General features: G+C 33.7%; 1 protein-coding gene across 3 annotated transcripts in view; it reads right to left on the bottom strand.

Moving 5' to 3' along the window:
* The window catches only part of PCMTD1 (protein-L-isoaspartate (D-aspartate) O-methyltransferase domain containing 1), an 84,758-nt gene that overhangs the window by 10,875 nt on the left and 46,572 nt on the right, over positions 1–27,311 (bottom strand). For all 3 annotated transcript variants that reach the window (XM_045845031.1, XM_045845030.1, XM_045845032.1), the window contains 3 exons: positions 19,745–19,847; positions 7,708–7,879; positions 4,374–4,497 (listed from right to left, as the gene is read on the bottom strand). In XM_045845031.1, the coding sequence (XP_045700987.1) occupies positions 4,374–4,497; positions 7,708–7,879; positions 19,745–19,847 (399 nt within the window). The remainder of the gene's footprint in view (positions 1–4,373; positions 4,498–7,707; positions 7,880–19,744; positions 19,848–27,311) is intronic.

A 27,311-nucleotide genomic window follows, 5' to 3' on the forward strand; every position in this document is an offset into this window, starting at 1 on the left:
TGAAAAAAAAGTTGCTAACTTTCTGAATTATAAAAAAATTAGTTTTTTAGAACTGAGTACCTAATTTCTTTCTAAATCAGATCAAAATAGGACCACTGTGTCAGAATTTATGAATCTTACGACTCCATAAAGTGTTCAATGTGCCTCCTCTGTTGGCAACTCCTGTTGCAGTAGAATGCTGATAAGCCCTCTCCCAGAAGAGACCCTTCATGCCAGTGACACTCTCAGAATGTGACACCACAGAGCTATGTGGGTCTCTCTGTACCACCACACTCATTCCTCCCCAGGAGTGTCCCCTCCCCAGGAGGAGTTTGTAAGTGTGTAAGAAGCAGCTGGCCATATGTGGCTCCATCCTTTCCCTTCCCTTTCCCATTAGGAACTGTACTTTTAAGTAAAAACATTGGGCTCTGCTCACCCACCTATTTACAGGGTAAGCTCACTTGGTGGTTTGGCCAGTGCTGCCTATAACCGAAAGGATAAGTCTGTCTCTTATTTAAGGGGGCAGACCAAAGCCATATCTTCCAAATACTTTGGTTGGTAATAAAGCTGGCATTTCAATTCTTAGCTATCTGACCCGAAGTTCATCTCTCCATTGGTAAAAACTTGAGCAGGAAAAAAACAAGGGTAATTTACTGATCCTCCCGAACTCCAAACACTACTCTTTATTACACAATTATTACATGTCAAGCCCTTTATAAAGACTACTTCGTGTAAGTCTTAAAACCAACCCAAAGGGCCACAAAAATCACATAGCTCAAAAGATGGTAAAATACACACTGAAAATAAAATTGAACCTCTCTATAAAATCAGATTCCTATGGAATAAATTCATTTAAAAGCCAAATTAAAGCAATAAGTTTACTATGATAAAGTTCATTTACAATAAAAAACTTTATTTAATGGTGCCTTCTTCTTTCTCAAGGTCTCAGTAACCTTCACCATGTTGATCATTCCCTCCTTTTTGAAACACTTTGCTTTCTTGGTTTTCAACACAAGGTGCTTACCATGTCCTCCCATCCCTTTGGTCCCTCCTTTGCCAATACATCTTTCTCTGTTTTATGTCTGAATTTGGGGGACACAGGTCTAATCTTAACACCTCCTCTCTATATTTCCACTCCCCTTAACTTTTCTCATCCATTCTCATAGCTTAAAATATCATCTTTATGTTCAGGACACTCAACTCATACCTCCCTCATGCAGTAGGTATACACCCAATTGACTATCTGACACTTATAATGCTAAGAGAAACTCAGACATGGCCAAAATAAAATGTCTGATCTTCCTACACCTAGTTCCAAATTATTCTACCTCCAATTTTCCAAACACCAATAAATGGTATTATCACTCAGCTAGCTGCTAAAATAAAACTTTATTATCTCTTTTTTCTTCACCAACATCTATATAACATTATTTTTCTGCCTTCAAATCACCAACTCTAACTACATCAACACTGACTCTCTCGTCAAGTATAAAAGCCTTGTATATTCGAGTCTTTGGTTATATTTCGCTTGCTTGTTCATTTTGTTGATTAGGTTCCTGTTAAAGGTGAGATCATATGGTATTTGTCTTTCACTGCCTGGCTTATTTCACTTAGCATAATGCTCTCCAGTTCCATTAATGCTGTTGCAAAGGGTAGGAGCTCCTTCTTTCTTTCTGCTGCATAGAATTCCATTGTGTAAATGTACCCTAGTTTTTTAATCCATTCATTTACTAAGGGGCACTTAGTTATTGTGAATAGCACTTAGCTGTTCCAGCACTTGGCTATTATAAATTGTGCTGCTACGAACACTGGGGTGCAAAGGTTCTTTTGGATTGGTGCTTTAGGGGTCTTAGAATATAATCCTAGCTGTGGAATGGCTGGGTCAAAAGGCAGTTCCATTTTTAGTTTTCTGAGTAAATTCCATACTGTTTTCCATAGTTGGAAACTATTCCATAGTGGTTGCACCAGTGTGCAATCACACCAACAGCATACTAGAGTTCCCTTTACTCCACAACCTCTCCAACACTTGTTGTTGTTGTCATTGAAATTGAGAACGGGCTGACAGAGACCAGAGGGGAGAGGGGAGGGGATTATAGCGGAAAGAGGTGAAGGGTTTGCAGGAACAATTATAAACGACACATGGACAATAACAAGGGTGGGTGGGAACAGGGGAGGGAGGTGAGGAGGGTTGGGATGGTAGGGAGGGGTAGAGGGGAAAAAGCAGAAAACTGTACTTGAACAACAATAAAAACGTTTAAAATAATAAATAAATAAATAAATAAAGTATACACACATGAAAAGAGCAAAAAGAAAAGTGAACATTAGCACCCACCTCCATCTCTGACTTGAAGATAAAAGCAACATAGCAGTATTGGGTAAAAAAAGCTCAATATGTTTTTGTACATTAATTAAGAGATTGTTTTGCTACACCCCCCAAAAAGAGTCTTGTATAATCTATCATCTACAGCAGTGATTTTCAATCTTTTTCATCTCATGGCACACATAAACTAGTAACCAAAATTCTGCAGCACACCAAAAAATGTATTTTTCCTAATCTGACAAAAAATATTAGGTATAATTCTGACTCATTCACAACAGATGGCAATTGTGTTGGCTCTTGTTATTTTTTTTTTAATTTGACAATCTAAGGGATAAGAGTGCAGTGCCCCTGAATAAATAGTCAAGTTTTACATATTTTAAAAATTCTTGCAGCACACTGGTTGAAAATCACTGCTCTATAGCGTAGCCAATGAGCTTTAACTAAAACTTACTTCTGGTCTTAATATGACCAAGCTCTTTATAGTCTAAATAAAGGCTCCTGTGTTTGCTGTCCCTCTTCCTGGAAAAGAATGCCACTAATAAATTATAATTAATAATTTTACAACTAAGATTAATAAATTCATTTGTCTGACTTGCCCTTTTTCATGTTTTCATGAAGGCAGCTAACAGTGTCTGATACAAGGTAGGGCCTTTATTTTAAAAAAAGTGGGCCAAATGGAAGAACAAGTCACAGCTCCAGAAAAAATACAACTAAGCAATGAAGAGACAGCCAACCTATCAGATGCAGAATCCAAAATACTGGTAATCAGGATGGTTACCAGTAATCAGGATGGTTACCAATCACAGAACTGGTTGAGTGTGGTCACAAAATAGAGGAAAAAGTGAAAGTTATGAAAAGTGAAATAAAGAAAAACGTACAGGGAAGCAAGAGGGAAGGAAACCAACAGGAAGGAAACTGGGACTCCAATCAATGGACTGGACCAGAGGGAAGAAATAAACATTCAGCCAGAACAGAAAAAACAAGAATTCAAAAAAATGAGGAGGGGCTGAGGAACCTCCAGGACATCTTTAAACATTCCAACATCCGAATCATAGGGGTGCCAGAAGGGGAGGAAGAGCAAGAAATTGAAAACTTATTTGAAAACATAATGAAGGAGAACTTCTCCAACCTGGCAAAGAAAATAGACTTCCAGGAAGTCCAGGAAGCTGAGAGTCCCAAAGAAGTTGGACCCAAGGAGGAACACACCAAGGCACATCATAATTACATTACCCAAGACTAAAGATAAGGAGAAACTCTTAAAAGCAACAAGAGAAAGGAGACAGTTACCTACAAAGGAGTTCCCATAAGACCATCAGCTAATTTCTCAAAAGAAACCTTGCAGGCAAGATGGGGCTGGAAAGAAGTATTCCAAGTCATGAAAGGCAAGGACCTATATCCAAGATTACTCTATCCAGCAAAGCTATCATTTAGAATGGAAGGGAAGATAAAGTGCTTCCCATATAAGGTCAAGTTAAAGGAGTTCATCATCACCAAGCCCTTATTATGTGAAATGTTAAAGGGACTTATCTAAGAAAAAGATAAAAAATATGAACACTAAAATGGCAACAAACTCACAACTATCAACAAATGAACCTAAAATCAAAAACAAAAACAAACTAAGCAAACAATCAGAATAGGGACAGAATCACAGAAATGGAGATCACATGGAGGGTTGTCAACTGGGGAAAAGGAGGCGGAGTGGTACAGGGAATGGGGGAGTGGTACAGGGAATAAGAAGCATAAATGGTAGTTACAAAATAGACAGGAGGAGGTTAAGAACAGTATAGGAAATATAGAAGCCAAAGAACTTGTATGTATGACCCATGGACATAAACTAAAATGGGGGGATTGCAAGTGGGAGGGGAGTGCAGGGCAGAGGGGAATGAAAGAACGGGAAATGGGGTAAGAGCATAATCAATAAAATATATTAGAAAATAAAAGTTCAAAAAGTGAATAAATCCATTGAATCCATTATTGTGTATCTATTTAATTCTTCATAATTGTACAGTCTATTAAATCCTAAGCACCAGAGTGGAAGTCACAGTTCAATTTGAAAAGAATAACAGTTACTTACGGAGTCCCACAGAATCTGGTTTGCCATTATCATTCTTACTTGGCTGCACAAGTGGAGCAAATGAAACAGCAAGAATATTTTTACTTTCCCAAGTATTCTGTCCAGTTCGCATAATTTGTGTTAACTATTTAGAGGAAAGAAGAAACAAAATAGATTAATTCGATAAATGTGATTGCCTTATAGTCACAATTTTCTTTTAAATAATTGCCAATGACTGCTATATAATCACTTTATATAAATGAAACCAAATTACTTTCATTTAAATATTTACTATAAAATAATAGAGAAGGAATCACAAATATTGGCTGTTCAAGATAGATATTTCAATGAAAATGGAATATCCAAATTGGCCAGGTGTCTATGCATATTACATCTGGGGTCTCATGGTTTCTAAGTGTATAATTCCAATCCACACTTGCCACTGGCTCCCAAAATACAATGTCTGGAAAAAGTCCAGCCATTGTTAATATAACAAGAACACACCTACACAACATCAACATAAACTGGCAGCCAAGGAGAGTGGACTGGAAGGAGCATGCATGAACAATGATGACTTCACTCTACTAGTCAGGAGGGGTGGTAGATACCATTGAGTGAGAATGTATACTGTGTGGCCAACACATTCAAAATGACTGAGTGAGTATAGCAATGAATCTGCAGCAAATTTTGTTTTAAACTTTCTTCTGCAGAAACTATTCGGGTGATTCAGAAGGCGGCAGGTATGGGTAACTGGTGACTGGCAGCTTCATCATGAGGCAACACACCTGCTCACGCATCACGTTCTATGCAGAGATTTTTGGCAAAACATCAAATCACCCAGGTGACTCAGCCCCCCTACAATCCAGATTTGGTGGCCTGCAACTTCTGGCTTTTCCCAAAACTAAAATCACCTTTGAAATGGAAGAAATTTCAGACTATCAATGAGATTCAGGAAACTAGGACAGGCAGCTGATGGCAACTGAGAACTGTGTGAGATCCCAAGGTGCCTACCTTGAAGGGGACTGAGATATTATTGTTCTATGTACAATGTTTCTTGATTCTTGTATCTTCCTCAATAAATATCTTTTTCATATTACATGGCTAGATACCTTCTGGACAGACCTCGTATGTCTAACATAGGTTCAGTTGTTTGGTTAAGGCATTATATTAATAAAACTATGTTTTGATTACTGTACCAAAGAGTCAACTTCATGATCTTCTATGATGGTAATAAAAATATAAATTCTAATACTAATCTCGACTTGGTATTTCACTAGTAAATGTAATTAGTCATAAAGGGATTAGAAGTTGTAACCCCTCAGGAAACACCCATCACCATTCCTTGGCAAAGTATTAGCCCAGTACATAGCTTGATCAAGTTAGTGGCATAGGAGACAGACACATTAGTTTAAGAATTGATATTATAAGAATCATTTTATATTAGTATAATAGTATATAATAAGTATTTGATAAAACACCAATGGGAAGCAATAACTTAAATGTCTGAAAATGTAGCTTTAAGGGAAAAGAGAAAAAGTTTGTTCATCTGGGAGTCTCAATTCTGGAAACATACAAGTAACAACATTTTCCCAGGAATACTTTTCAATATATGTTTTCATATTATCTCTTAATAACTGACAAAAATTTGCATAGTGCATATTATTGGAAAATCCATTAATGGATTTGCATACTAAGATGCAAATAATAAGGAACCTATAAGACACATAAACTTTAAAATGTCATGCTAAGTCCTAATCATCTTAGACAATCTATCTTCTATCATACTAACCACATAATGTTTTAAACATTTCAGATTTGGGTTAATCTATGAATTTTTTTTGAAATGCATTTTTATAAATTTTTAAAATAATTGAAAATGTATGAAGATTTGAAAGATAAAGCTATTTTCTAAGTAAATTAGTATTTCATATATTTGTTTTACCTAATAATTCCAAATTACAGGCAGGCAAAGAGCTGAAAATATATATTAAAATGAGTCTATGTAGTGCTAAATGAAAATTTAAAGATTTGTTTCTTTGAGTTAAGCAGTCCAAACCAAACCCTCAATAGGATTTCTTTTATTAGATGTTCAAATAATTTTAAAAAACACCAGAAACTGAGCAGCTAGTAGAAAGCATCACATTCGATTGAACACCTCCAGGTGAGAAAAGTAAAGGAGGGAGCAGCTTGGCAAATGCCATAGTCCCCCCTTATCCACAGGGGATATGTTCTGATACTCCCAGAGGATGCTTGAAACCACAGATAGTATTCAACTCATACACACTATTTTTTTTCCTATACATACATAACTATGACAAAGTTTAATTTATAGACACAGTAACAAATTAACAATAATATAATAAAACAGAATTATAACAACATACTGTAATAAGAGTTATATAAATGTGGTCTTTCTTCCAAAGTACCTTATTATACTGTACTCACCCTTATTCTTGTGATAGTGTGAGATAATACATTTTATTAAGTTGAGAACCTTTACCTTTACACTTAAAGGAAGTACTTTATGGCTTCTCTTTGGCCTATCAAAATCACCAGCAGCACTGCCTTACATTCAGGAGCCATTATTAAGTAAAATAAGTTGAACACAGGCATGCAATACCTCAACAGTTAATCTGATAACTGAGATGGCTACAAAGTGACTCAAGGGTAGGTAGTGTATACAGTGAGAATATGCTGGACAAAGGGATGATTCATGTACCAGGCAGGACAGAGTGGGAAGGCTCAAGATTTCCTCATGCTACTCAGAATGTGGCACAACTTAAAATTTAGGCATTATCTATTTCCAGAAACTTCCATCTAATATTTTGAGACCATGGTTGACCACAGGTAACTGAGACTATGAAGAGTGAAACCAAGTTTAAGGGGGACTACTGTATCACAGATAATAGCTAAGCTTGGGTGAAAGACCAAGTCTCTTCTAATAGTAGTACAGGAATCTTTTCTGTATCTGTTTTGGTTAAATAGTTGAGTCCATTTCACTTTTTTTTTCTATGTATATAGATCTATAAAGAGTATTTCTTCCTTTTTTTTAAGATTTTATTTATTTATTTTTAGAGAGGGAATGGAGGGAGAAAGAGAGAGAGAGAGAGAGAGAGAGAAACATCAATGTGCGGTTGCTGGGGGTCATGGCCTACAACCCAGGCATGTACCCTGACTGGGAATCGAACCTACGACACTTTGGTTCGCAGCCCACACTCAATCCACTGAGCTACGCCAGCCAGGGCTGAGTATTTCTTCTTTAAAAATTATATGTACCTTTACTGGTATTACATTTCCCATCTTAAACTAATGTGTCTGTCTCCTATGCCATTAAGCAAAAAGACAGTAAAGTTACCTGATCTTCTATAGGCATGACTAGAATGCCTCCAACTTTGAGCAATATTTTCATGTAGTTTTCATGGTCTTTCTGGACTCCAGCTCCACAATAAATTCGATCATACTGATGACTGTCAGATGCTATCTGGAGGCAATTGCCAACCACAAATGCAGGTTCACAGAACTCAAATCTGCATGAAAAAACAAATGTGTTTTAATTCATTTAAACAAAAAAATATAGATCTAAAAAATTAACATTATCTAGTTCTTTGAAATAGTGAAATGATCAAAATTAATTCTAAGGATAAAATATTATTACAAAATTTGATTTAAATATAACATGAAATTTAACACTGATTATATATATTATTTTATTATCAATGTAGTATAAATATATTTTAAAAATATTATTCTATTTTTTTTGCCACACTGAAACATAGCTTAAGGTTTAAAAAATGAATATAATGAAAAGCCCATCACAACACCAATCTTGTGACACCACACAAATGATATATGATAAGCATAAGAATCACAAAGATCAAAAATGAAAAAAGAATGAGAAAAAGCTTCACTTTCCACTGCCCTTAAAAAAAACTGGAAATGGGAAGTGCTGGTGCAGTATTCATCTGCGTGGGACATTTTTGTTGCAGTTAACAGCAGCAAAGCTTTGTTAGGACACCAGTGTGACCATATACCCTTGCAAGAGAGATTTTCCTAATTTTAGCAGAGCTATGTCACAGGACTGGGACAGAGAGCAGAATAAATAGTAATTTTTCTTACTGCTGCTTTGGCTCCCATGATCTCCCTGTGCAACAAAATAAGAGAGATGGTTTCAAAGCAAAGGCATTTCTACCCTGGCCACTTGTTCCTGGTTACAGTGTTGGTTCATGGTGTGTGTGTATATATATATATATATATACACACACACACACACACAAAAATATGTATTTATATGTGTGTATAGATGTGTATATATATATATATATAGTTGTGATTTTTACAAACTTTCCTATTTCAACTTCTGCTTTATTCCTTAAATTCTGACAAACCTGAAAATCATCCCTAACAAATAATTAAAACCTAATAAGACATGCAATCATTTGTTAAATTAATTAATGAAATATCCTTTCACTTTTACATTGATTAAAGTTAGTATGACCACACAGCAAAATCAGGCTATCATTTGAGGACAAAATAATTCGCATTAAAAGTTTCAGCACGCAGTGAAAAAAATGACACTGATTGAATCACAATCATTTTTGCTTGTAAAACATTTCCTGTCCTTTGGTAATTAACAGACTTATTACACAGTAAGTTTCCATTAAAATTTGTTAAAACACAGACACATTATAATCCCTGTCAGTTAAATAAGAGTTTACCAGTATCACACCCTATCCTCAATTTCCTGTCTTCTTGGTAGGAGCAGGTGAGAGCTGGATGGGAAGGGCTGAGGAGGTTGGAATGGGAGTGAGTAAACAGTGTGTGCCCTACATATATAATCTCTTCTCCATTTCTCCACACTAAGGTAGACTGTGTCCCATTATTTCTTTCACTCTAACTGCCACCTCACTGCTCATATTTTTCAAGTCTCCTTTCCATTATTTTGCTTCTTACAAGGTACTTAGGTTGAAGCTCCTTAAAATGTCATGTGGGCTCTTTATTCTACTGTCAAGTTGTCCTTCCAAACTCATTTCCTGGCTCTGCCCTTACCCACAGAGACAATACTAAGCTGTAGCCAGATTGCATTATCTGCTTCTAATTGCTAGAGGAACTATTATAAAGTGTGTTGAAATACTATACCTTTGAATGTGCTTGCTGTTCTTTTGATAAATGTATATTATCCCTTCAAGATAGAGTGCACAGCTTTGCAATGAAACCTTACTCAACCTTTTAATAGTATCTCATTTTCTCCACTTGCACACCACATGAAAGTGTAAATTTACCTACATTACGCACCATGTTTAATTTCTCTTTTATATTCAAGACTATGGTATAACTTACCACTATCTAAACTACGGCCAAAATGTAATTTCTTGGCTTTTAAGTAATGAGATGCTGCAGATCAGGTGGTTTAATAATTTTATCAAACACACAGTAAGCATTCTTTAAAAAGAAAAGGTTAAATTATTTTCCATGAAGTCTATCTAAAAATATTCATTTTAAAATTTTATAATAATTTAAGTAGGTCATAATTTTCAGGATAAATGTGAACAGGAAATAAAAATTTGACTTAGTAAACCCTTTTTACCATCAAGTCTGTTAAATCAACTTGAAAATATTCTTAATTTTAAAAACTTTCTACTATTTAAAAATACATGATAGCTTATAGAAGAACTCTCACCCAGAAAAACACCATTATAAGTGAACTACTTACAATTAAAATGACTTCTCATATTAATGATATGTTATATATTTTTATCCCAGCAAAATCAATTAGCAATAATTTAGTGCCTGATCTAAAATGAAATGTGCAACTATGGTCAACTTACCTTATTCTAGTAATTAGCAAAATTCATTCTGTCAAATACTACTTATTGAGCACGAGTTGTATACAAAGACAGGAAATACACTGGGAAGCCACCATGCCTACATTTGTGGAAGAGACTAGCACCAAATAATCTAAGTAAAGATTAATTTACAACTATGGTAAATGCTCTAAAGCAAAGACATATGATTCTGTAAGACTGAGGATGAAAGGAAACAGACCTGGGGAGTCAGAGAAGGGTTCCCTGAGAAATGAGAAACTATTATCTTAACAATGAGACAGGACAGTCTAGAGCCACAATATTCAAGGTGGTGCCACTAGCGACATGTGGATATTGTGCCCTTAAAGTGTGAGGTATACTATAAGAATAAAATTAACCTGAGATTTCAAAGATTCAATACAAAAAAGGTAAAATATCTCATTTCTTTTATGTGTGTATATGTATTTATATATGACATATATGTTTGAATAGCCACATAAATTTAAGCAACTGCCATTCTACTTATCACATGTAAATAGGAGCTTCAAAGATTTTCTCCTTAATGCATTCACCCCTTCAAAACATGATCCTGGTTCTCCTGCTATCTTTGAATAGTTCTTCTAAATTAATTGATTTCTATCACCTATTCCAGTCCTTAAAAAACATTTACTGAATAAGCAAACCATGTAAGAAGCATAAATGTTTTGTCAACTTTCCACTTACCAAAGTTGAATGCGAACCCAAAGTTGACAAATTAAATATGTTAATCACAAAAATCTCAGGACTAGAGAGAAACTTGCTCAGAAGTAGATACAGAGAAAAATTATGTGCCTATAGCACTCTCTGTGAAGCAACATGATGATATTTTTTCTTTTACTAAATTGGTTACTATAGATAACCATAGCTTCCTATTACAGAATGCATGTTTGTTTTCCAAAAATACCAAAAAGAAAAAAAAAAAGCTAAACTCAAATAGTAAAACAAAACAAACCCTTTCCTTTTATGAATGAATCAACTATTCTGCGTAACTGAAAGGCACTTTTTGGATGCCTTTCTTAAGATTTTAAATAAGCCACCTTTATTCTAGGAAGCAACTTAAAGTTTTCACTTATGATACAGATGAAAACAAGTATATTTGCTTCAACATAGAAAGTATTACAAAGGATTATTAGAGAAAAACTAGAGCTCTAAATTTATAAATAATTTCTACTAGAGCAAGTGGAACATATACTTCTAACATATACATATGGGGTCTTCAGACTTTCATTTGACATATTTACATTAATTCCTTTACCATAATATTCAAGTTTGAAAGTTTAATTCAATACAAGTCAATATTTCAAAAGGATTGAACTACTGGGTTGGCCAAAAAGTTCATTTGTTTTTTCTCTGTAAGATGGCTATAGCAGCACTTAAATTGTCTTTATCCTCATTTGAAACAATTTTTGTTAGATTGTATTGTGACAGCATATCAGTTTGCATTTTAAAAATTACCAAAATTAGTGAATATTTGTGTAGCCATTTTAATATTGAAGATGAAAGAAAATATGCAACATTTTCTGCATATTATGCTTTTTTATTTCAAGAAAAGTAAAAACATAACAAATGCAAAAAAAAAAGATTTGTATAGTGTATGGTGAAGATGCTGTGACTGATCGAATGTGTCAAAAGTGTTTTGCAAAGATTTATGCTCGAGATTTCTCACGGGACAATGCTCCACAGTTGGCTAGACCAGATGAAGTTGGTAGCAATCAAATTGAGACACTGACTGAGAACAATCAATGTTATAACACACGAGGGACAGCCTGCATATTCAAAATATCCTAATCAATAAAGTTATTGGTGAAAATGAAAAAACTGTGTCTTTTATTTTATGGGGAAAAAAAAACACATGGACTTTTTGGCCAACCCAATATTTCTAGGTTCAACATAGTAAAAATTCAAGGACAGTAAAATTGGGTAGAAAAGTGTATTATTTTTAAATGTTGGCACTAAAATATCTAGAATATAGTAGCAAATTCATACACCAAACACCTTACAAAAGAATTGTAATACTATCAATTCAGTAGTTATTTAAAAAGTATCTAGCAGAGAGTATCCTTATATAGGGATTATTTATTATACTTACAACTATGACCTTTTCCACCAAATAATACAAGAATCCTTCACATTAGTAAAGAAAACAACTCTCAAATTGTACATATTTACATTATCTTTTCCATATATAAATGAACTATGGATCATCCTTCCCAATAAAAAACTTTTAGATGAGCTTTGTATTTTTGACTAGGTATATAGTTGAAAATATTGTTTAGATGTTTTGTATTCTGATACTAAAATCATGGTTTATTTTTATAATAGTATTTAATATAAATAAATTCATACGAATTAAACATTTTTTCAAAAAGTCTATGATGAAAACTTGTTAGACAAATGATTAAAGGTGTGCGCATGTCCATATCATATGTTCATACCATATATATGAAGAATCAATGATTCTTTTAGGACACAGATGATGATTACCATGTTATCAGAGCAAATTGCAACTCCTATTGATTTTTTAATGTACAGAAGAAAATAAATGTTTTCTTCCTTAGGCTTTTACTATCTTCTCAAAGCTGCATCTTACCTAAGTTTCAACAGACATCTATAGGCAAAAGACATAGTTTAAACTACAAATACATTTTCTGTATAATCTGGAAAACTAGCAATAAACTAACCAGAAGTTTCCAGTTCATTACAAAACAGTACTACATTATTTATACAGTTACACATAAAATCTAAGCTAAAATAGTGAGAAAAAATCCAAATTCCACCTTTTTACATCAACCACACACTAAATGAAACCTAAGCAAGAGAAAAAGAAAAAAACAAAAATGGCAAGAGATCTACCAAAATGACATTCCCTGTGTGGTTCTAATTTTACTCATAAAAGTATGGTTTATACATTCTCTCCCTAGTTTATGTTTAATTAAGAGTAGTTCATTAAAATTTTAAATGTTATTAAAATGAAAAGCAGCAATCATTTTTCATTCTTTGAAGAACATTTCTAAAACAAAGTTTTCCAGACAAAGATGGCTCACACTTCTAAATTACATTAAATTATTTCTCCCAACAAAGTTATCAGTATTAAAAAAATAGTCCTCAAGTGTGCATAACTACAAATTCACTTAATTTAGACACTGATTTATATCTTAAAATCTAATGAAAGCTTTTTAGACATTCTTATGCAAAGATGGAAAATATTTGACATACTCTTACTAAAATGTACACTGAAAATCTTTTGTGAGAAAACAGAAAACACACATATATCTTGGTTTACAACATGAATACTTGCCCAAAATAACACCAGGATTCTAATCACTTACCTCGGCAGTGGTTTTCTTTATAGGTGCACACTGGAGTATCTTCATCTTGAGATGGACAGATGACTTCGTTCACAGCAGGGACCTTGCCAACTTGCCCATATAATTCTTTTGATAAGCTGCTAGGAGATCAGGGTGACCTAGCCTTGCCCTGTAGCTTCCCTCTTAGACGGATAGTCTAGGTCTAGGAGCTGACTGAGAGTAGAAAAAACAACATTCCCCTTCAATACACTGTTGAGTGGGGGCTGACAATTTGCACACCTAGTTTATCATGTGCCACAGGATGCTGTCATTGAAGTTTTAGACAATTATTCCAATGGCATATAGGATATAAAGGATATAGGAAAAATCCTACCTTCTTCTCATACCTCATCCAAAACAACCTGCCAAATGAATCACAGAAACTTCTTTGTCGTAAAAACACTATGTCAAAGTATACATTTTGAGTTTTAAGAGCTATGACTATTTCATTAAAATATGATAAAACTTCAGAACTTTCCATTGAGAAGAAAAACCAGGGAAACATTAATCTTTTGATCTCCAAATGCAGTTAAACCATTCAAAATCTCTTACATCAATAATTAAGCTATTGAATTTTTAGACTTAAAAAAATCAAGACTTTACCTTTTCAAGTGTTTCCCTTCCAACTGCATCAAACTCACCTCAGAATAATTTAAACATTTTGTAAAGCAAAGTATTAAAAGTAAATACCATAATTTTTCATTAAATGAAGATTTAAGTTCAAAAATAATCTTTAAACTTTTTATAGGAAATATGACAGGTACCTCATACAAACATGAGCCTTCATGTATTTCAACAAAAACTTTTTCTCCTAATAATGTGTTTGAAGCCATTCAACTTTTCCCCATGCCATTTCTAACTGATGTTTAAATATGTAACTGACAGCCCTGAGGACTTGTTAACAATTTCTGTCACACCATATGAAGGTTTATCATGATTAAAAACTGTTTACAATCTATAATATTTGTTATAAAGGTACCATCTGAATATTATTGACATATAAAAATCCTCAAATATCTGAAATATTTTGAAATAATGTTGAATACATATTTACAGACAGCAAAACAACTTCGAGTATGCTATAAATCTCTTAAAGGCAAAACAAGACTACTCTAGTGATACAGCTGACAAAATACAAAATTTAATTTTTCCAATGAAAATCACATGAAAATAAAAACCTATCATTAAAAACAAAATCAGGATACCACACATTGCCATAAGTCAACTAAATCTACCATAATACAAGACTATATACTACCTCTAAATTTAATTTAAAACTTACATCTCAACCAAGTTTGAGGAATGAATTTTCTCTTCCATTCATCTCTGCCCCCAATAGTAATTCACACCATAGGTCTCATTAATGAACAGGGGAGGTGTGCTTTGGAATAAATATACTATGGTGCCTTTAACCATGTAACAGCACTCCTTAATTCTAATCTGAAGGATATAGATGATGAAAATTAAAGTGCTACTTCACCATTTTATCTGGGGCTAAGTTGCTAGGTTATAACTCATTAGTAGCAGCTTACTGCTGGGAAAAATATGGGAATAAATCAGTGCTTACACAGTCACAGCTAAATCAGAACTAAATAAAAAGTGGCCTAGCTGAGGTTACCATTTGTCTAACTCTATTCCACTTTGGGAAATGTGTACACTAATACTGCCTCTAGGATTGTGTATAAAGCAGTTAGAATGGTGCCTGGTACTTAATGAATAGACAGTACATAATTAGGCACTATTATTTTTCTCATTTCATTATTGTTTCAGTACTCAAATCATAACTCATTTATATGACAAATTAGATCAAAACAAATCTGCTCAAATAGAAAATCTTCAATAAATCAAACTATGCTGTACTCATTTGGATACTGATATTAAAAATACTTCCAAACCAGCTACAGTATCCTTGGGGAAGAAAGGTAATAGGATGTATCACCTTACAAAAAAATGGCACTCTCCAAAGCATGAGATCTAGGAAGTCAAGTACACACACGTTTACTTATTATACAAATATATAGAGGTAACTATAAATAAATTTTATGCCGATTCATAACTCATCTGCAAAATATTTACAGAGTAAAGGTTTATAATTCAGGCGTCTCTAACTGCCTTACTCTTCCAAGTCCACAGCTGGAGAGATCATTTTGCTTACTATAAATGTACAGAAGTCATAAAATTTGACCTTTCCCAAACTTCTCCCTCCCTCATGGAAGTCAGACACCTAAGGGCCATTAAAACCTAGGCCCAAAGACTTGTCTAGACCAGAAAGGGTTAAAATAAAGGTGTTCTGGAACGCCTGTGAGAAGGGTACAGTGGGGTCAGTGAACTATGAGTAAGAGGCCAAATCCTGCCTTACACTTTTTCATATAAATAAAGTGCCTGCACTAGATATCCTGGACCACCACAAAGATGAACAAGTGGGTCCTAGATCAAATTAAGCCTGAAACACTGATGGAGGAAAAACATGACAAAACTGAAGCTGTCCTACTTTGGGCACATCATGAGAAGGCAAGGTTCTTTTGGAAAGACAATAATGCTGGGACAAATAGAAGGCAGGAGGAAAAGAGCAAGACCATATATGAGATGGACTAACTTTGTAGAAGAAGCCACAGGCTGTTTACAGGAACTGAGCAGGCTCTTTACAACAGGACATTGTGGATGTCAGTGATTCAGAGGGTTGCCAGGAGTGGGGACTGATTCAACAGCCCATAACACACCAAGAATGTCCCTTGCCCATTTCTTTCCACAGTGTCTATGCCTGCTTATGATCTTTAATAGAACTGAGCAACTACAACAGAGACCATTTAGTCCAGAAAACCTAAATTTTGACAAGGTAGTCCATCCTCTACTGGAAAAGTTTGCCAATGTTTAAAAAGATGCCTGAAATCAAATGTCAGTTTTATAAGAAAATTTCAGTGAATCTGGGGAAACCTTAGATGGAGCAAAGGAATAAACCATACAAGAGATCCCTGCCATCCCTCCCATCTCCAAGTACAGTAAATTCAGACTAGCTTGTTCAAATCATTTCATCTGCTGATAGAGGACTAAGGTATAGGAAAAAAGTTTGGAAATGCATGATTATAAGGTTACTTGTTTCTAAAAGAAGGAATATTACTTCCAAGACTCAGGAACCAAGCTTGCTTTATAGAGCACACATAAAAACACACACCTGTGTCTTTTAAAAGGTCATCTGACATTATATATTCTAATGTTGAGTAGTTTGCTGATTTCTTCTCACCTATTATATTTGGAAGTTTACTATGAACTCCAAAAGATGTATGTAAGAGAACTTTAAAGATGCAGCTTAGATCATAAGTGACATGACAATACTTTCGAAAAGGGAACTGATAAAAAAGATTCAAACCAACAGGATAAACAAGATTGGAAGACTAGTCTTATGTTTGAGCTACCTATTCTCTCTGTGTTACACATAATCAAGGATAATCTGGTACTAAGGAATACATAAATAGCAATTAACTTTCCTGAGTTATTTTAATTTTTTTAAATAAAATATGTATTTTCATGACCAGGTCACAAATATAATAAAACTGCTTAAAAATTAGATTTCTAAAATCACTTTTCATGGCAAGCTTTTTTAATTAAAAAAAATTAAAGCAAGAATAATTATCCACAGACATCATGAAAAACTGCAAGGAAATCATCAAACACAAATTAGACGGGAAAACTACTATATCTTTATAATTTCTGTCACTAAAATCAAGTGACATAAAAAGAGAAAAAGCCAATGAATGACTCAGTAACTCTTGTTTATTTAACCTCTAACTACTTTATGCAAAATAAAACATTTTCCCAGTACCTACTATTCTTTGTAGGAAAGATACTTTTATAATCAGAAATACGTAACTAATATTTCAGAAAACTACTTGAAAACCAAAACAGATAACATTTCCAGAATTTTTTCAGACCAGTTTATTTACATAAGAATCTGTTTTAAAAATTCATGGGAACACTTCAGAAACAACTATTATTATAAAATCTGACTGGTTATTTTAATTAAAATAACTAGCCCTTAAAAATTATAAAGAAACATTAAGATCAGTCACATTACCATACTTTAATTCCTCATTTTATGAATAACAAATCTGGATAATGTAGTAATATGAAATACCAAGGAAATTTCATTGTTTTACAATTACATAAAAATATTAGAAAATTTTAAAAAATTGAGACACAAATACAGAGTCTTCAAACTTGTCTATGTTATGGATTACTTAATATTCAAACTACACCAACATAGAAAAATGCTTTAAATAATGACATATTTTACTCTTTCCTAGGACCATGCCTACTTGTCAGCAATCAAATCAAGCCCCCACAGATCCAGTGTAAAGGCACTTCAGTGATTCAAGATTCTTCCTTGAGTCTGTTTTGCTTGATTAATAACCCAAAACTGAATTATGCTTGCCATCATGTACTGATACATAAAATGTATTACTATCTTACATACATATAATAAAACACCTTGTAATAATAGACTTTAAACATTTAGTTTTAGTAAAACATTCCTTATTTTCTAAGTTCAAATGTATTGAAAAGGTCCTCATGTATACAGTTTCAACATCAAAAACAGAATAGATGTTCAATTAAGTATAACAAAATTCTATAGTTCTAATAAATAATATAAAATTATCCCCACAGATTAAGCACTTAACATGCTACTAATCTAATCATAAAACAGAAATGTGAAAGGATGCTGAAATTGAACCCCAATTTTTTATAAAATTACTTGGGCTAAAAGCAATTTTGTTTTAAACAATGTTATTCTTGGAAATAGAATATGAACCAACACAGTAAGCACTTGAGAAATAATTCAAAATGTGAATTAAATGTTAATTATTTATGAAGACAAGCATAAGTAAGCTAAAGAGTGCTATTTGGCAAACTGATGCAGAAAATCCAAGTGGCTTGCTCAAATCCATTAAATTACAGAACAAAATAAAACCTAAGCATTTCCTAACTCTCTCAAGCTTGCCTGACTGAAGTCTTTAATTATCAAGTTACAATCACAGCTAAGCAGACCCAAAACCTCCCTTTCCTCTACAACAGTGAGGTTTTTACTTCAGCATATCAGTTTTCTGTTCTTCAATCAAATGCATCTTGCCAGATTATAAATGCCAAGGGGAATGAAAAGAAAAAGGACAAAGAGAAGGGGAGGAGGGGCACAGAAAGGGAAGAGAAAGAAAAATACACTCTAGCAGACAACCAAACGGCCTTCTTGTCTTCCTTCTTGGAGCTTTCCCCAACCTAAACTCTAAAGAAGAAAGCTCCTCCAAGTTTCTCACCTCCATAGTCATGGGCAGGGGCTGGAGAAGAGTGAGGAAGGCTCACTCCCAACAAGCCAAGTTGGAACTCTGAATGGTTTTGCATTAAAACTTAGTTGTATAAAATGACTAAGTCATTGGGATTCAACAAGTTTGTGATTCCTATCCTTTTAAAAGCATTCTCTGAAAATATTACTAGTTGAGAGATATACATGCTCTCCAAATTTTACATAATTTTAAAGTTCATAGATTTTAGCATAAGAAGCCCTTGCTCCATGGTATTATCACAGCTGAATTTTAGAAATATTACACACCAAAAAGACTTCCCTGCCAGCTGAGAACCAAAGACTGCAGTGTTTCTTCAAAGGGAAAGTATGAGTTCAAAACAATGGTTTTATAAACAAATTTTTCAAACACAACCCTATCACAAGATATATCAATGTATTTCTCGCATAATTCCCTCCAGATATATTATAAAGTAACTGAATGCTTTACAGAAAAGTCCCTTGTATGCTAACAGGTATCATTCTTATGTTACAAAAGAGGGTAGAACTAATAAATGAATATCCCAAAGGTATATAAATCCTAGTTCCAGAAAAGTATTCTAATCCAAGCATCTTTATATCTTCAGAAAAGATACTTGTGTTTAATGAATAAGTCATTACCCTATTAATAAAGTGACAGAAGCATAAAATTAAAACATAAGTTATTTCATTGATTTATAATTTACTACAGGCTTACATGGAATAAAAATTATTCCATAGAATAATTATGTTAATTTTTCTCTTATACCACAATGATTTTTGCTGCATTCAATTGAGCAATTCAGGGTCAATAAACTAATATTGCTGAGGAAGAGACATGCCACATATCTATTTATCAAATGCTTTAAAACCAAAACTGTTGATATAAATACTTACTTATCAAAGCTATCACTATTTTTGATGAAGCTCTCCAGTTTTTCCTTGGCATATTCGACCACATCTGAATGAAGTTCAATCCCATGATTTATTCCAAAAGGACCTGCAATCGTAGCAGCATTTTTATAAAAAAAAAATAGTAAGTCATTACAGAGCTTATTTAATTTCTGCTAATTCATCACAGGAACATTTAAAGAGGGCTTGAAATATGTGAATATCTGCTAGCTACAGATTAAAAAAGCTAAATGGAAATCTCAGAATTACACTGCTTTAAAAAAAAAAGTTCATCTGCCAAGACAATGCTGCCAAAGAAGTAGTCATACACTACACGAAGTTTTAGTTCTTCACTATTATATCACTGGTTAAAAATGTGGTTTAGAATCCTGAAGCTATATAAAGTTTAAGTTCTTTATTACATTTTATCATTGGTTAAAAATGGTAATTCTGAAATCTTGAAACCATGGGGCTGACGTAAGTATTATGTATCTCACACCACCTCACTACTACCTAGTAAATACTAACTTCAAGGACCAAGACCACATTCTATGCCTTTGAAAGCTCCATTGTCTAACAGAATGTGGCTGTCAGTCACTTTTGGCAGGGCTGATTTTATACTCTCGTGTTCCACCATACTTCACACTCTGACTTGGTGTATCTTTTTACACAAAGCCAAGGATGAGTAACGTATCAGGAATGAGTAAAACTGGAGGGAGAGCCTTCTTAGCTCCAGATGATTCTGGGATGGCTCCTTTCCCCACTCCAGTACCAACTTACTGACAATATCATAACAATTTCATCTAGCTATTATAGTTCCTTTCAAATTTCTGAAATTAAGTCAACCAGGTTTTCTCCTCTATGATTTTCTTATACTTTGAGAGATCAGTCCCCTAAGAAAAAAGTGTGCATCCTTGTGTTATTTATTTTTTGTATCTTTTATGGGCTTATTTACTGTCTTATATCTATTTCTGAACTGCTTAACCGGATGTACCCCCTAATGAATATCATTAAAAATACAATATATATTGGAATTTTAAAGTAACAACAAAAAAATGAGTTCAAATGTTCAAAGGTCATATTAATGGTTTGTGATCTAGAAACTAAACTACAAAAATTAAACCAAAGATTCAGGTGCTATCTTCAAGCCAAAATAAGATAAAGATAATGCTTTAGCTTACTATATTTCTACCATATTATATTTGATTATTTAAGAAAAACTCATTCTATTTTTAAAATATATTCAGATAAAAATATTAAATAAAAAGTACTTGATCCAATAAACCACAACAGATAGAATTCCCTTTGCAATGTTTTTATAGTTTTAAAAATAAATTATTCTAGCCCTGGCTGATGTGGCTAAGTGGACTGAGCACTGGCCTGAGAACCAAAAATAAATTATTCTGATGAGTGCAAACTTAAACATTTTACTTTTTTTTGTTTCCTTACTACCAAACTGTTTGTTGGTCTTATCTGAAAACTCGAATAGCCATCCAGTATCATTTGACGCTTCTTGCAATTCCTTATTATTACCATAGATAAACTGACTAGAAATAAAATTTCCTTTTATCAAAAGATAAAGTGGCAACAAATTAAATTTAAAGCATAGTAATGTCACTTTGATTTAGTATGAATCTAAATATTTCAAAAACTTGAATTTCCATTAAAAAGTATGTTAGGAAAAACTGAATAAAGTTTTCTTCATTTAAATACTCATATTAAACTACAATTACTTAACATTAGGTACACAGTAAGGAAAATACTGTTCTATGAAATTAACCTATTTTTCCTTTCATCCTTTTTAAGGTGACCCATTGAAACTAAAACATAACAGATTGAGATAAATAACAAAGGTCAATAGTGTTGAAATTTGAAGTTTCCTGTTAGACCAAATACATAATCATTATACTAAAGGTGTCAAGTAAAGAATCCAAAAAGCAAGGCTCCTATCCAATTTTTCAAACTGCCTTATTAACAGAGTTCTAGGTCAAAAGGAGCTACACAGGCTATTCATCACTTAAAGACACCAATGGTCTCTTTTTTTCTTTCCTTGCTTTCTGCTTATTGCCTAAAAGCAAAATGGGCCCTGGCTGGTGTGGCTCAGTGGATTGAGTGCTAGCCTGCAAACCAATGGGGTTGATGGCTCGATTTCCAGTCAGGACACATGCCTAGCTTGTGGGCCAGGTCCCCAGTAGGGGGCACATGAGAGGCAACCACACATTGACAGTTCTCTCCCTTTCTCCTTCCCTTCACCCCTCTCTCTAAAAGTAAAATCTTTAAAAACAATTTTAAGAACAAAATGGCAACTTTTGGAAATAAGGTTTGAAATTTGTTAAAATATCTTAAGAATGTTTTCATAAAACTTTTCCACATCACTGTAATGCAGGATAAAGCCAAGTTCATTAACATACAAAATATCTGACAATACTGTAAACACAAACATAAAATATATTATGCATTAATCTGTAATGCAAACACCATTTATGATTTTAATGGATATAATAGTTTAATTTTAAAACAACATGGATATATATCTATAATTACCACTAATAAACCTAAAATTAATATACTGAAAATTAAGATGTATTAATAAAAGGCAGAACTTAACTAGGAATGCCACCAATATATCATTTATTGAGAAATGCAATATACAACTAAACACATCAAATGTATGATAAAAATGTAGTGTAGTTAGTTACAACTCATATTTGACATCTGTATTCAACAGAACAGAAATCAGACATAGAAATGTAAAAAAAGTATATACAGCTGCTTCAGAGGGAGGGGACTAGGAGGTCTAGGGTGGGAAGGGGACATTTTCATCATTACACCCTTTGTCTAAAGTGTGTCTTAACTGTGCACGTATAACTTGTCAACCAAAAAAATTAGCCAAAGAAAAAAAATTAAAATATTTAAAAATAAACAATATAAAATGATTCTAATAGAAAGTACAAACTGTCAAGAGAAAAAATTGAAATGGCATCCGAAAGTGTTAACACTTTCTAACATCATCTAACAGACGAAGCACAGACTTGACTTTCTATTCAATAGATCCCAATGTTATTTTGTATTTGCCAATGTAAAGCGTTTTTTTTCTATGAAAGAGTAAATGCTTATTTTTTGTAATGCATATTTAAAAAAAAAATGAAACTTGTAACAGTTGACCACTACCTTTAAGGCTAATATTGAAGAAAAAAACAGAAACACAACTGAAGTCCAAGTTTATTAAGACAGATATATTTACTAGAAAGACTTAGATATCTTGTTAGAAATGATTTTTAAGACTGGCAATAGCCCATTCCTTAAGAGCAACAACAAATATAATAGAATTCCAATATAATAAAATTTAGTGATTGTTTTTCTTTTGTAGTAGTTGGATCTAATCTAACTCATTTATATCACCTACCAGTTAGTCAATAGTCAAAGCTTATACATAAAGGTCAGTAATTATTAGGTATAGGTATGAAGTATTTATGCTATATTTACATTTCTTATTTACATCTATGTTGACCCAAAGTAACACAAAATATGCCAACTTCCCCCTACTCTGAAGTACTCTGAAAGGCTGTTGAAGAGTGTGGTGTTCAGAGTAAAAAAGTCTTCATGAGGCAGGCCAAGTAATCTGAGTTTCATAGGACATTTGAAAGCAGTTCTTAGTATCTTCAGAATTCTGTGTCAAGCTAATTTACAGAACACACAGCCACAATTTAAAAAGTACTCCATAATACATAATTAGAAGAGCACTACAGATGAACTAATTCAAGATCCACCAGTTCAACTGAGGACTCAAATCTAAACACTGACAGGCAGATGTCTTAGTGTCCAGCCTTGGTTCCTCCTCTTAACGGATGCATAATCTGAGATCAGCACTTACCTTAGTCTTTCCTACTACATAAAATGGGTCCCTAGGAAAATCATGTAAATTATGTCAAAGTGCTTCACATATTATAAAGTACAAGATGGGTACAGATCGTTGAAACTTACAATGTGTCCTCTCCTTGCATAGAGAACTGGTAAACTGTAGAACCAAAACCGTAACCTGTAAAAGTGGTTCTCGACCCTGATTTTATATTAGAACAACCTAGGACTTTTTAAATTAAATTTAAAAGAAGATTAAATTTAATTTGATTTAAACTGTAAGTGCTTGGGTCCCACCCCGAACAGGAAGGAGAAATCTCTCAGACTGTGGCCCAGGCTCTGGTGGTAACTGGAACACAACTGTTATACCCTTCTAATTATAAAACTCAATCTTATGAAGTATCTCTGGACTACCCAAATCTCTGTTCTCATTGGTAAAGTGATTATCAAAAGTTAGTGACTATAAATTAAATCATTTTGGATAAAAACTAAATTTTTTACCACAAGAGGGAGTAGGTCAATCAGTTATCTGGTTTCTATGAATGCAACACAAAGTTTTTTAGTAAAAACTAAAATACATATGTAAAAGTAACAATGATTTTATTACTAATTTTAGTTGTATAGAGTTAAGCATCTTTGGGAAGATTTATAAACAACAGGAATTCAGAGACAAGTTAATAGATAAAAATTGGACAGGAACAGGTTTGACTCTTTTTTTTCCCCATGAACACCCTGGAGTAAAATGGAGAAACAAAACAGTACAAAGGCAGACAAAGGAAAGGTGAGAACTAGGAACCGACAGATTAAGTATATTCATTAATGAGATAAAGAGAAATTGATCTAATGTAGTGCCATTTATTAAGATATAAGTAATATATTATGGTTTCTCTATCCTATTATATCAAACTAAAAATACATTATTACAGAAAGACAAACACTGCCAAATCGTTACTGAATCTTGCCATGTCAGCTTAACCATTCTGAAGCTGGTTGGAAAGACTTAAGACTAGAAACTTGTTCTCTTCTCTGCAAGTTCAGGAAAGGCCTCATGAAGCAAGTCTTGAAATTTACCTCCAAGTTCAGGTCCCATTCCCGAGAGCTCCTCTCAACTTATGGATACATAAGTGCTATTTTTAATATAGCTGAATCTTAGAAATATGTTTACACAAAATCTAAAAGTGTTAAACAGCTACAAAGAACGGATCCAAACCCCTATGTAAACTAAATGTCAAAAATGCTGAAATATCAGGAACAGACATCACAATCAATTAATCTACTTATTTCCACCCAACAGGCTGAAAATACTTGACCACTATGTCAGAGCAACTTATGACTATCTCACACACATACACTAGACTTTATTAAAGGGATTAAGTCTCATCTCACACAACTACATTGGAACTTTAATAAAGATTAAGTCTCTACCAAGTAAATTCAATAAAATGAGAAGAAAAATGAGCTCAACTATAATATAATAGAGAATAGTTTTAAAAGCTGATTTAAACATTTTAAAGCAATCATTTCCCCTGGAAGCCATTTTTATCAGCTTTTTCATTTTATTGCATATTTATTTGTGAGGTACCTGAAGAGCCTCTGGGGCCAGCAGAGTGATCAGTTCCTATAATACTCAATAACTATTTACTGAACTAAATGACAAACCACCAATATGATTGATGCAACACTTCTGCTAGTTCAGAAAAGACATACACAATTTCAAGGGTATGGGATATATCTTTATGCAATTACTTCAGCAACAATTACTATTTCAAAGAATAATAAAGTATATAAGTGTAGCAATGTTCCCAAGTTTAAAAGACTCACAAGACTGAGACAAATCATACATGAAAGCATAACAATGTACATTCATGTCTTGATTTAAAAATACAGTACAGTAGCAAAGTCATTAAGTATATGTCAAATCTATTTTATCTAACATTATCATGAAATAAGGCATTCCACAGAAGTAAATCTCACAGATTAGGATATTACATTAAAAATAAATTTATTAATTTTAGCTGTTTAACAGAAATCTTCTAAAATGTAATACGTATTTTCCTTTATGTACCTAAGATAATTCTTCTGACTTCAAGGATCATCATGTACCACTGATCCTTGAAAAACACGGGGTTGAACTGTATGGGTCCAGTTACACATGGAGTTTTAAAAATAAACACACACTCAGCCTTCTCTATCCCTGGGTTTCACATGTGTGGATTCGATCAACCCCAAATTGGAAGCAGTATTTTGAATCCGAAGTTGGAAATCCTGAGATGAGGAAGGCCAACTGTTTATATTGTTCTACACCATTTTATAAGCGTCTTTGAGCATCCACAGACTTTGGTCTCTGTGGGGTCCTGGAACCAACTGCCTGCAGATACCCAGGACTACAGTTAAGTTTTGGGGAAGTCAAAAGTTATATGTAGGTTTTTGACTGCATAGGGGTTAGTGCCCCTATTACTGTGTTGTTCAAAGAGTCAATTGCATTATGCAAAAATGAAGGCATTGTTAGGGCTCTATGAAATTATTCTTGAAATGGAAAGGCAACTTGATAAAATGGAAGAGGGAGAAAGAAGAAAAATCTTTCTAAGTATGCCTCTTGATTCTTTTTCATTTCTTTAACCCTATGAATATATTCCATATTCCACAAAATATAATTAAAGAAAAAGAAGAAAACTGATGTTTAAGCTTCTCCCTTAAGTAATTTTTAGATAAAAAAATACCATTCACTAAAAATGGGAAACACAGGAGGAAGTAGAAAATCTGAACTGCTTTGTCTTCTGTGGGATAAGGTAAGAACAGATAACTTGAACTGCAAAGAGGATGAACTTTCAGAATCTTGTGTACACTGAAGAACTATGCAGTTACGCTTCACACATTTAAATACCCAGTTTGTTAGTGCAGCTTGGAAGAGTCAAGAGTGTCCAGAGCTCGGCAGTCAGACCTTGGTGCTAGAAACCTGTGAATCCTCTGCATGAAGACAAAAGAAAGATCCACCCTTCACTACAAGCTAAAACCAAAGAAGCTTCTATAAAAGAGCAGAAAAACTGTTTACAAACACAGCACAGAGAGATTTGAAATCCTGGAAAAGAATCTTTGAAAGTCAAAGGTGTGGGATCGTAGATGGGCTAACCTAACCCTTTAGGAGCCACATAGAGAGAATGTAAAGGCAGATTCCAGAAGGGACCAAGAACCCCAGGCAGGAGGCCTGCAGACTCAAGTCAACCTCTGGCTTTTATCTGAGGCATTCAGTTCAATATGCAAGCCAGCATAGGTAAGACTGTATGAGAAGAAAAAGAAAATTCTGTAGGCACCAGCTCTTACACAGGGAGATAGAGAATCACAAATTATTTTACACATAGACAATTTCAGAGTCAATAATTTTATAAAATATACAACTGATACTATCTGTGGTATTTCATATTCTATAAAGTCCAGCAAATAACCAGCAAATGCTAAATCATTGCTACTAGGGGAATATGTACATGTATACATACTAGGGGAATATGCATGTGTATAACTGAAATGGACCGTAATCTTAAGTCCTAAAACCTCATCTAGTCTATATTCTTTACTTTAAAGAAGAGAAAATGGCCCTGGCTGGTGTAGCTCAGTGGATTGAGCGCGGGCTGCGAACCAAAGTGTCGCAAGTTCGATTCCCAGTCAGGGTACATGCCTGGGTTGCAGGCCATGACCTCCAGCAACTGCACATTGATGT

This window comes from Phyllostomus hastatus, unplaced genomic scaffold, assembly GCF_019186645.2.
Source record: "Phyllostomus hastatus isolate PE091 unplaced genomic scaffold, TTU_PhHast_1.1 phas_contig_449, whole genome shotgun sequence".
In the NCBI taxonomy this organism is placed as follows: Eukaryota; Metazoa; Chordata; class Mammalia; order Chiroptera; family Phyllostomidae; genus Phyllostomus; species Phyllostomus hastatus.